Source organism: Siphateles boraxobius, unplaced genomic scaffold (genome assembly GCF_051911475.1).
Source record: "Siphateles boraxobius isolate OS27281-9 unplaced genomic scaffold, OSU_SipBor_1 41, whole genome shotgun sequence".
NCBI lineage: Eukaryota > Metazoa > Chordata > Actinopteri > Cypriniformes > Leuciscidae > Siphateles > Siphateles boraxobius.
In genome coordinates, this window is record NW_027509042.1 from 1,645,434 (window position 1) to 1,657,500 (window position 12,067).

General features: G+C 37.1%; 1 protein-coding gene across 8 annotated transcripts in view; it reads right to left on the minus strand.

Moving 5' to 3' along the window:
• Positions 1 to 502: 502 nt before the first annotated feature.
• The window catches only part of tfap2c (transcription factor AP-2 gamma (activating enhancer binding protein 2 gamma)), a 13,245-nt gene continuing 1,680 nt past the window's right edge, over positions 503 to 12,067 (minus strand). The window contains exons 1-7 of one of the 8 annotated variants that reach the window (XM_077197676.1): positions 10,873 to 11,338; positions 9,007 to 9,462; positions 8,859 to 8,910; positions 6,049 to 6,271; positions 4,133 to 4,251; positions 2,119 to 2,260; positions 503 to 1,908 (exon numbers count right to left, since the gene is read on the minus strand). In XM_077197676.1, the coding sequence (XP_077053791.1) occupies positions 1,614 to 1,908; positions 2,119 to 2,260; positions 4,133 to 4,251; positions 6,049 to 6,271; positions 8,859 to 8,910; positions 9,007 to 9,462; positions 10,873 to 10,920 (1,335 nt within the window). In that variant the 5' untranslated portion in view covers positions 10,921 to 11,338 and the 3' untranslated portion in view covers positions 503 to 1,613. Of the gene's footprint in view, positions 1,909 to 2,118; positions 2,261 to 4,132; positions 4,252 to 6,048; positions 6,272 to 8,858; positions 8,943 to 9,006; positions 9,463 to 10,845; positions 11,339 to 12,067 lie in introns of those variants that run through there. The other 7 variants (XM_077197678.1, XM_077197675.1, XM_077197674.1 and 4 more) reach the window with 7 other exon arrangements.

The following is a 12,067-nucleotide window of genomic DNA, read 5'->3' on the forward strand; positions in this document are numbered from 1 at the left end:
GGTGCATTAATAATAAAGTAGTATGATAGTAAAAAAAAAGAAAAGCATTGGGTCAATATTCTCTTATGGCTTTGTTATCTCTTCTCAACACTCCCGTCACTTCATGAAACCGCATTGAGAGTTTCACAGCAGAGGATTTAAATATGAAAAGAGCACTGCGGAAACTTCACACGCATTACTGTTGTCCTGTCACGCCAAATTGCGAGATAACATGGTTATGAAAGGAAGGGAACTGTCTGTTTCGAGCAAACATTCGAAGAGTAATCCAGGTAAGACAGGTGTTTCAAATAGCATGAGCGTCCATCTCTTCTCAGAGGAAAGCTTACGGTTGACTTGCTTTTTTTTTTACACCGACTGATATTTAATGAGTCTGTGAGCATCACTGACATTTATTTTAAAAAGGAATCTTTATACACATGAATAGTCTATGTTCAGCATGCCTCACTGGCACGCGTGTGGTGCAGTGTACAACTCAACGTCATAAACGGGGAGTCTTGGTCAATGCAATTCAAGAGTGTTGAGTTTTTATTCCTACAGCTTCAAACCAATATTACACATATCTATAAAGAATATCGATCCCAGAGCCTAACCACTATATGATAAAAAAACAAACCCCTTTATAAAAGCTTAACACATCTTTTTAGAAAGTGGAACCAAACACCATAATTGTACCAATATTTACAAATCCCATTAAATTACAACATAAATTAGAAAATATTTACATTTGGGGAAAGACAAATGGAAAATGTAACTTCTAGTCTGACATAAAGGCATCAAAAAGATGCAAAACTGAACATGCACACACACATACACACACATACACACACACACACACACACACACACACACACAACCGTATGATATTTGATCATTTTAACTTAAACAAAACTCCAACAAGGACTTTTCAATTGATCTCAGTTGTTCAAAAAGTGGAAATTTAAGCCAAATTTCTTGTGTAATAAACATCCATTGATCGGTGGATATAGGGTTGTTTAGTAATCATATATATCATTGCACACAAAACTGTCACTCATGCTAATAACACTCCCACAAACAGAAGAACAATAACACTGCGTCCAATGAAGTCAAGCGTAGAACAAGTTATAATGTCTCAAAAATAATCACATCATTGGTAAGTCCATAAAGAGGTCAGCACCAAGGAGGAGGACACAGAGAAACAAAACTTCCTCCTCCCAGATCGGTAGCGAAAGAAAACATTGTTAAAATCCACAATAACTCTTGAAATGGTGTCTTTGGGAAACTCAACAACTTCCTCTTTTGCAGTTCCCCTCTGAGAGACAACTTCCTGATGACGGTCTGAATCGAGGCGATCGCCCGATACGCGACTCTCTCGACTAAGGCTAAGCATTGAAATGTGTTTTGTGTCATTGTGGAGGAGAAAGTGCTGGAAGACCAAGACGTGGACCAAGAGGGCTTTGAGTTTGATGTCGGAAAACAAAGCAGAACGGAAACAGAATCGACAACTACAACAACAACAACAACAACAACGACGACGACGACGAGTCAGATCTGGTAAAAACTGGTAATTCCGCTACAAAAACGGTTATTTCGTTCAAATGGTCCAATCCAGTTCAACCTCAACTCAACAAGTCTCACTTTCTGTGCTTGTCCATCTTATCTACTTTGTTGGTGCCATCGGACGAGGCCTGCGAGGAGTCCCCGCTCGAGCCCATGTACATTTTGTCCACCTGTTTGAGCGCCTCGTTGAGGTAGTTTTGCAGCGAGGTCATGGCCGCACAGATGGCCGGAGAGCCGAAGCCGTGGGTAATGAGGCTGAAGTGAGTCAGGCAACTTTGAATCCCTGGCTCCAGAATGGGAGCTGGCCTAGAGTTTCCCAGAGGAGATCGGTCCTGAGTCAGCAAGTCGGTGAACTCCTTACAGATTTGCCTGAAAGATTAGATGACCAGTTAAAGTATTAAACCATAAAGCAGAAATTTCAGAAGCTTTCTCACAGGCGTTTGATTAGGCGGAGACACAATCAGAAGCAAGGGACTCATTCTTAATGGCTCCATCAAAATGGGCTTGGCCACCCTGACCTTAATGCTTCAAGAGTTGGGATTTATGAGAAATGGGAGGAACAAACGGATGGTTACTCACTTGGCTGCCAAGAGCATGGTTTTGCGAGAGTTGATCTCATTGCGTTCCACGTGCGGTCGGCCAAGGTATTCCGCGATGGCCTTTGCAGGAAACTCTGTCTCACAGACATACCCAAAATCTCTCGCCAGGTGTACGGCCTCACCTGTGGACAAGATCAGATGTGAATCAGGTGACTCACGTATAGCGTGTGACTGAACCACAACGTTGAGTCACCGTCGGATCCATCGGTTTGGATCTGACTCAAAACGGCATCACAGAGAGACTCGTTTGCTCTCTAAACTAAGATGAATTCAGATGAATAGACTCTCTTTTGTGGATAGTGGTGGTCACACTGTATGTCTTTAATGAGGCTTTATAGCTGAAGGCATCTAATGGTCCCCTAGACCCAACAGGCTCTTATTGATAGACTAGCACATTATTCACAGTCGTCGTCTTTAAGGTCAGTCTCTCCTCTTGGCTAGCGAACATGTGATAACAAGCCCTAATTCAGCTTTGAAGGTCTGTAAATAACTACGCCTTCTAGTCATGTTCCTGCTTCAGACCCATGCTCCCATTAGTGCTGAGAATGGTGACATTAAAAGAGAGAGCTAAAAGTATTCTGCATCGCTCCTGGTGCTAGTTAACTCGTGGTCTTTACGCTAATGTCTCTGTGACTCATCGGCTCGCTATCATGCAAAAGGTAAAAGTGGAGATGAAATGTCAAGAAATTAAAGATCGCTTACATGCACACTAAAGACTCTTCTGCCAATACATGCGTAGTGCTAACATATCTGACCTTTGGATGCTATCTAAGTTTTGAATTATTACTTGCTCTATGGAAGTTTCAATTGGTAACAGGTTAGTTACAATCGAACTTCAAGACATCTATCCAGAGCATTTGTTTAAGCATTTAGCACAGGGAGGATAGATTAACCCTTCCATTTTGTCGCAGGTCATTTAAACCAATTTAGACGGATTTATTGCAACTTGAGGCTAAAAATAAACTACACAACTTTTAGAATCTGAACAGATTTTAAAACACTAGACATCATAGATTTGTCGACTTTGTAAATAGTTACAGAGAACAACTGGGCATCATGCACTAAATGACTGATGATCGTCAGACTTTCACGTTGTTCTCAACACCGCAAACTCACTCAGAAACATAAATAATAATAAATAATAATAATAATAATATGTTTTTTAATAAATATATGTTTTTTATTTCATATTTTGTATTTTTAGGGGATCTTATGTTACTAAATTATATTTATGCAGTAGTTATAATCCATTTATTGACTTTTTTAACTTAAACTGTCATAAATCTTTAATGCTTTGGAACACAGACAGAAGTTTGGTCTCTTTTTAAAGAAGACACTTGGAAGATTATTAACTTGAATAAAAAAGTTATAAAATATTACATTTATTGTTATGAAAAATGCACAAAAATACAATTTTCAATTTCTATATTAAATATACATTTTCCATGAATCTAATCAAGCTGTTTTCCGAATTTGAGGTTAATATTATAAAAAAAAAAATAGCTTTCAGTAAGATTTTTTTTGGTGCGCAGTACCAAATGTTTCGACTAGATGAAATTCGTCTCCCATTATTTTCCAATTCGGGAACCGTGAACAATACAAGTGTGACTATATTTTGACGTGACAAATGAAAACAATATTTGTTCTAAAATTTACTCAAAAATCCTACAACTGGATTGAATCAAAGTCTGAAGCTCAAATATTGTAGTCTATGCTCATCACACACAGTTTTCTGAGAAATCTGTCAATTTAGACTGGTCAAAATCTCTGACTTTTCTGACTCCTCCAGACTGCAAATCTGTGCAAAAATCATGTAGCTTATTCCAGCATTTAACATTCACTTTTCTGTCTAGAACTTCATGATGTCCTCCACAGATTTTGTAGTCTAAAATATGCTAATGTTCTTGGCATTCATGCCAAAACTCTGACATGTGGCTGATTTTACAGAAACAGATGCGGACGGACGATTGACTGATTTACTGTAAAGTGCTTACCTTCCACCAGGGCGGTTAGTAAAGTGACGTTAGCAGCCTTTCTGCGTCCCGCTGGCAAGTTCAACCCAATTTTATCCAGTTTCTCTCTCAGAGATCGGCCACCGTTCTTTGACTTTGCCCTTTGTAGTAAAATTAACAAAAATTAGCACATTGATATTTGTGAATTTCATATAGTGACCTTTTGCTAAACCTGCTAATCCTATGTTAGCAGTCAGATTATCAGACAAGCTTTTGTGCATGCTTGCTAAGAAACCCAGGTGGATTTATTATTATTATAGTCATGGTTATATTATCGCTGAGCTTTTTATTATATTACTGCACATCTGTTTATATAAAGTATGCCCAGCATACATGATTACTCGCGTATACTGTAAACTCTATTATCTCCCAGCTGTAATCTGCAAAATGCAACTATAAGGCATGAAGATCTTAAGATAATATAAAGATTAATTTCTGTAAAGCTGCTCTGAAAATGTGATTTGAAAAGCGCTATATATATACATTTGACCTGACTTGATTTCACTTTCCAAAATATGTAAGCATATAGCAAAAAATGCACTTTTTTATTTTAACGGCATGTTTATAAAGCTCGTCTGAGCGAGCAGTGCCGTAACCAAGAGCGAAAGGCTCAATCATCACAGGTGAAACACATGGATATAATTTGTTTTGTTTATGTTATACAACTTAGAGGCCAATATGGAAAGAGGTTTTGGACCCAGATTCACAAGAATAAACAGGCTCATGAAACAAAATGATGTCACAGCTCAAGTGTTTAAAATGCAGTGCAACAAAAACGCATACAAGCACAGACAAAAGGCCCACTTGCTGTTTCGTCCTCTGTGATATGCATGACTAGAGTTGTGGCCTGGCATCACCCTTCACTTGTGGGGTAAGGGATTGTTAGCAGGAGGCATGAGTAAGTGCCCGACACCTCCCCTTCCCCCTCCCAACGCCTGAGCTATATGACCTACTTAACCAATATCAGTGTGTTTGCATCACACACATGGGAACAGACAAATATTCCCAGTAGTAAAGGGCAATGCTATTACACTGAAAAAAAAAAGTGTTCATGCTGCATTCAAAATTTTATTTTAGTCAACTTGAAATGTGAATATGGATATTTGAGTTGACTAAACTTAAAATTTTAAGGCAGCACGAACAATTAATTTTTTTAAGTTTAAACTAAATTTTTACAGTGTAGGTTATGTCTGTTGTAATGAAATTAAAATCAGCAACATCTCATCTATATGCACACAAATGGAGCTAGATAGTACGAAACATGAACCAACATATACACATATAATCCAACTTTTTGTTTACCATGATTTCCAAATGCACATGGGGAATCTCACAAAAAGACACATTTCTTCCCAAAATCAAGAGACAAAACGGAAGAACTTACATTTTTTTCAGATAAAAAAAAAATGTAGCTTGTTTTAAGACCATTTTGCATCGTGACGATTTTCATAAGCATACTTTTGAGTTTATAACAATTATTTCCAATTGTGATTATTATTATATTATTTTTCAACTGTAGCCATTTTTCACTGCATTACAGTAAATGATTGCAATACTTTTTATTGAAATCAGCATAAATGAATATTACCTCTTATACTACCATAATATATAACTATTGCATGGTTTTATTTCACATCATCATTTTTTGTTTTTGCGTTATGATAATGATAATTTGTGATAAAAATGTAATTGTTATAAAAATAATGTCCTGGTGGTATAAAATATGCTTTATTCACTATGGATTTTGGATGAAATATGACCTGGACAAAGCTCATAATATTCACCCACCTATCTTTTTGTTATTTGCTCCAGTCTTACACGTGAATATATCAATAGTATTGATATGTTCATATAAATAGATTTTCAAATATGAATGTACATGTGCACTAACTGCTCACCTGCGTAAAACCCCTCCGAGCAGAGATGCGTTTAGACACTCCGGTGGAGACAAGCGTCTCTGAACTTCGGCCACAGTTACTTTGTACTTGGAAGTGGAGCTGAGAAGAGAGAGACGGCCAGGTACGGAGCAGAAGACCTCGGTGGGATTTGACACCATTCCCAGCAGGGACTCTTTCTGAAAGGGAATTCCAAACGCATTTCCCTTTGGCAGGGACACCGGACCTGGAGATGAGAAATATATCGTGCCGTCAACCAAACAGCTTCAGAAATACAGAAGAGAAAGAAATAAACAGATCAGGTTTTATGGTAAAATCTTCTGTATTGCGTCGAAAATTTCGGTAACACTTTCAAATAAGGTCCTACTAGTTAACGTTGGATAATGCATTAACTACCGAACAACGAGCAATACATTTCATCCAGTATTCATTAATCTTAGTTATTGTTTGTTGTTAGTTAATGTTGAACAGATACAACTTTTGATTTTAATAATGTATTAGTACGAATAATAAACTACGAATAAATGCTTTAGAAGTGTTTTTCACTGTCAACTAACGTAGTTAACTAATGTTAACAACTGAACCCTTATATAAAGGTATTAACAAAATATAATAATTGTGGATAACAGACCAGATCATTTGAGTTATTGACAAAGATTCGATTTTGACTGCAGACTTTGTCTAATTTTTTACAAATAACAACTTGAATAGACTATAAGGAGAAAAGACACGGTTAAGCTTCATTAGCATAGGATATTTGATCAGCATTTAGAGATTCTTTAGAGTGAGAATAAGAATAAATATGATCTGCATTTGCAAAGTGGAGGCTGAGATGGTATAGATGAAGATGATTTTGATGTGACATAAATTTTGATATGAACCAGAACAGGACAGCGTACTGCAGAACGCTATAATCACGCTATAATCATGACGACTAAAATATTGACATAGACATTGATTCAGCAAGGAACTCTCAACTCCTGACCACAACACACACCAGACGCTGCAAACCAAAACACCTCATTATACTGCAAGAAATGCTCAAGAAATCATCTCAAAAATATAGTGTTTTTGCCAAAGATCAATTTTGCATTTGTTTCAATCTTAAGTGCATCTATGGGTGTTTACGCATTCTTCTCATTTTTTCCATTTGACAGCTTTGCAGGAATCTCAAAAGTACAAAGAGCAAAACTTCACATGCTTGTGGAATTAATCAGGGTTTCTCAACGGGAAGGTTACAAGGGAAGGAGAAAGCACCTTTTTTTAAGTCAAAGGTCATGCAAGACCAATTAAACTCTATGGTATTGTGGTGCACATGCATTTGAAGAAGTTAACCAAATTAGATGTCAACTTAGACAACCTCAAAAGCCATGAACAAAACTAAAAGACATTAAACAAACATTGTAAAGATACTCTGTTGTTTCAAATGTAGGCATTTTTGTTTCATTATATGTCATTATTTAGTCCTAAATTGGCTCGCCGCTTGCTGTGACAACCTGAAGCAAATAAATTATTGATTCAAACCATTCATCTCAACAGCTAGTGATACCACAAAACAAACAGACGTTCAAAACTGTTTTTTAGTTTCGCTTATTTAAGACAATTTCATGTCACAGCATATGACTGAACAAAATACCCATGCATGTTTAAAAGCAGCCACACCCTGACAACAGTTGATTCTTGTCTTCTTCTGTGTGCGCGTGTGCATGTGTGTGTGTGTGTGTGCGTGTGTGTGTGTGTGTGGTGGGGCAGAATTGCATTCTGACAGTGTTCAGTGCCGTTTCAAAAGACTAAAAAGCAGGCCTAGGCCTCCTCTCTCTGAGCAAACACCATTTTAAGGATTGCCCAACATCTACAACTTTGGCTAGTCTGCCATTTTGAGAGAAACCCTTTCTTTTGCTTACCATTCATGCTGAAAGAGTGGCAGAATGCCTCGCGGATCAATGCCAGATTAGTTCAATGGAACACATGACCAAAAGGATTAGTGATATATGTATGAACCAGTACCACCTCAGCTACGCCTAAACCTGGAGTCCCACTTTGTTTTTCCACATAAACTGCACTGACAGCAAAGGTGTGAGATTTTAGTCTTTAATCATGTCACTTCTGGGTCGAGGTAAATAGTAAAAGCTAATATGCAAATGCAAAATGATTCAGCTTGAAGGAATCAAGATAAAGTATAGTTCTATTTCATTCAAATCACATTTCACAAAATTACAGAGGGTTTTTTGATATTTAAAAATTATTTTGGAAAGACCTGCAGTCTGAAATCTTAAATTGCAAATAATATTGTTTGTTAACACTTTAGTTTAGGGTCTAACTCTTACTATTAACTAGTTGCTTATTATCATGCATATTACTATGGTATTGGCTGTTTATTAATACTTATAAAGCACATATTAATGCCTTATTCTGCATGATCATATTCTACATCCCTTAATCCACACAATACCTAAACTTAACAACGACCTTACTAACTATTAATAAGCAGTAATTAGGAGATTACTGAGGCAAACGTCATTGTTAATAGTTGGCTAATAGTGAGAATTGGAGCCTAATCTAAAGTGTAACCGAATGTTATAAATAGCATGCAAATTTTTTATAATTATTGTGTACGCAGCTTTAATGAGCTCATATTTCTTGAGACTACATGGAATATTTTAACTTTCATTTGTCACACCATAAGAACACTGAATGCTAAAAGTGATTAAAAAGATTATACACTTTCCCTTAAACATTCATATCAATTTGAATCTTAAATCTACAACTACGCAAGAGATAAATTCATGTTAGAAAATAAAAATGCAACCAACCTTTTTTGATGACTGTGTGATCAGGAATTACACTACTGTGATCACCTTCATGCTGCAAGAAATGACCAGGAAATGCATCACTATCTATTTAATCCAAAAAAAAAAAAAAAAAGAGAGAATTAAATAAACATTTATCACACTAACTCACCTGAACATCATCCATTCCGTGGCCTATATCGTGCAATCCAATGTTATCACCTATGGAGTCGATTCCATGTATGTGTGGAGGCAGCAGATCGGGTCTCCTGAAGCCATCCCGCCTCATCCCGGACGAGCCCCCGTCGAGACCCAGGATGGGGCTTCCGAGTCCGACGCGCCCGTGGCTCCCGATGGGCTCTTGACCCTGCCGTCCCGGCCATGACTGCTGCTGGTTAGATGCTGCAGTCTGATGTAGTGAGTTGATATTGAACGGGTCGAGGTGAGAGTACGGGTCGCCGGACTGGGAGTACGGCAGAGGCTGGTAAGGGGGGGGGAAGTACGGGGGCTGGAAGTCTGAGCTGGCTGTGTGTGAGAGGGACGGTGGCGGGCTGTAGAGGTGCTGGCTCACCGCTGGGATGTGAGGTAACCGGGAGTTCCCATTGCTGCTAACATCATGTCTTTCCTGCTAAAATAGAGAGTGCGCCACATTAAACCAATGAGTATACTTCATTTATACATACTGATGACATGCATGTCTTTGGAGAAAAGCAATCTGACAAATGCATAAATGCATGCATTTCACAAGGAAAGCAATTAACATCTGAGGTCGTAAAAAATAAAATCTCTTTTTTTAAGTCTAAATAGAAAAAATGCTTTATTTGGGTTCCTTCACATTATTGGTCTTGGAAATTATGCAATTTATGCAAATTAAAAACTGAACTTTAGTCTTTGCATTTTCATTAATTTATGTAAGATGCAAAATGATATATGCATGCTCAAAAACATCAGAATAAATGTTTTCTTGAAACATGCAGTTGTTAGACCATTAAAATGCAACTTTGTTAATTTAACCCAATGTATTCATAACGATTTTTTGACTCCAGCCAGCTAATTTAGATGTTATCATATGCAACCTTTCTCGAGGTTACCTAACCAAACATTTTTACAGTGTCATTTGTTCTCTTTCTAATTCACATGAATTAAACATCAACAGACATGCTGGTCTTTCAGCTCTTGCGTGCTTTCATGCCTCCTATTGTCTGGCAAAGTTGCTCAATAGTTACTGTCACCAGAGACACATGAATGACAATGAGCGGCGGGCCATTTCTAGACAGCTTAATGGAGAGCACATGAATTACACTTGAGAGTTTTCATCCATATTCATATTAAAACCGATATTCGAAAACAATCATGCCTGCGCTACTGGATAATATTGTGAATAAAAAAAGGAAGGAAGGGAAAATTCACTTTTTTATGTAATCACATTAAAAAGATCCAGTCAAATCTGGATGAAAATTTAAAACACGTGCAATGATTGAGTTTCAAATTCAATGTATTATTGCTGTCATTGCGCATATTTCTTTAGGCCAACAGCCTTATTATTATTAGCTATAGTTATTATCATTATTTTATTATTAACTGCGTAACTAAATTGCAAAAATAAATATTATTATGCAATTGTTTATGAGTTTACAATGCGTTTAGAATTTACTAAAATAACACATGCAGTCAAATCTTTTTCACGTCTATTAAACGAACGCATTTTGGTTGTATTTTGTAGGCTACTTTGCATGCGGTTGTAAATCGGCGCGAGGTCAGATTTAAAATATCTAACTGTTAATTACATCTGTTTTGTTGTAAAAAGCTTTAAAAAACAATAGCATATATTTTCCTATACCACAGTAATGTAACTTCGTGCATAACTAAGCAGCCATCCCCAGTGCATAGTTAACTTTTTCCAGAGCTCACTTTGCATGTTATTTGGAAACAGAACATGTCGAATATTCATTTTTTAAATTATAAACAGACAACACATATGCTTAATTCTCCAATAAAACCTGCTCTTTACCCAGATTCTAGCGCTTCTTCCTCTTACCTCGCAGTCATCCTCATACTTCACGTTATCTGCTAATTTCCACAGCATGTTGTGTTTGGGGCGCGTGAGTCTCAGATGTGTGGAGATGTGGAGATTATTGCTCGTGTTCTAGAATATAATCCAGAGAGTCCGGCGCGCGCTGCGCAGAAGTGAAGCATCAACTCAGTGTTGAAGGAGGAGGAGGAATGAAGAGAAACTCATGCAGCTCGAGACAACGACTAATTGTGCGCAACGAATTGGAGGGTTCCGGTCCAAACAGACACGCTGAACAGAAGCACGACTCAGACTCAGGCTCGACTCACTGACTCTCTTTAGATTCTCACTACTATATTTGGAAGAACCAGCGGTGGGCGGTGACCTAATGCGCTGTCTACGTCAGAGCGAAGACCCCACTGCTGATTGGTCACTGTCAGAGCGACGGACCAATCACAGAACTATCCGTCTGTGCAGAGGGCAAATCTATCCTGCACGAGAAGTTGCGATGTTTTGCTATTCACTGAAACTACTTCTACAAACAAAGCATGTTAAATTACGCACAGATAATTATCATTGAAACTAAATGCTATTTACTCCATTATAATAATTGCTATCATTAATAAGAATAATAAATAGTGTTTGCCCCTTGACGAATAAAAAAGACAGATAGATAGATAGATAGATAGATAGATAGATAGATAGATAGATAGATAGATAGATAGATAGATAGATAGATAGATAGATAGATAGATAGAAATATTAATGTAATAATTCACATTCAGTTAATATGCTGATTATACACTTTGTAAAGAAAATGCATTAAAAATAAAAAATAAAATAAAGAATATTTATTTTCTGAATATACTATTTTATGTAGGCTAGCATTAGAAAATAAAATGCTACATAAAATATTAAAATGGTTTTAGGAAAATTGATTAAATATAATAATAATAATAATAATTAATTAATAAATAACAAGAAAGAAAGAAAGTGAATTAACTGTAATTGTGGCTGTTTATCATCTCTGTAATAAATGAAGCGCGAGCGGGTTTGATGTGGAAGAAGTTCTGCAGCGCGCGCGTCTGTTACTGTCAGACACTCACACATCAGAAACTACTGTAACCCCGAGGGAGAAACATCTTCTTATATAACCTGCTGAAATCGCAAGTTAAACTTCCACTCAAGGCAATAGTAAGATGCAGGAATGCCAGTTGTCATA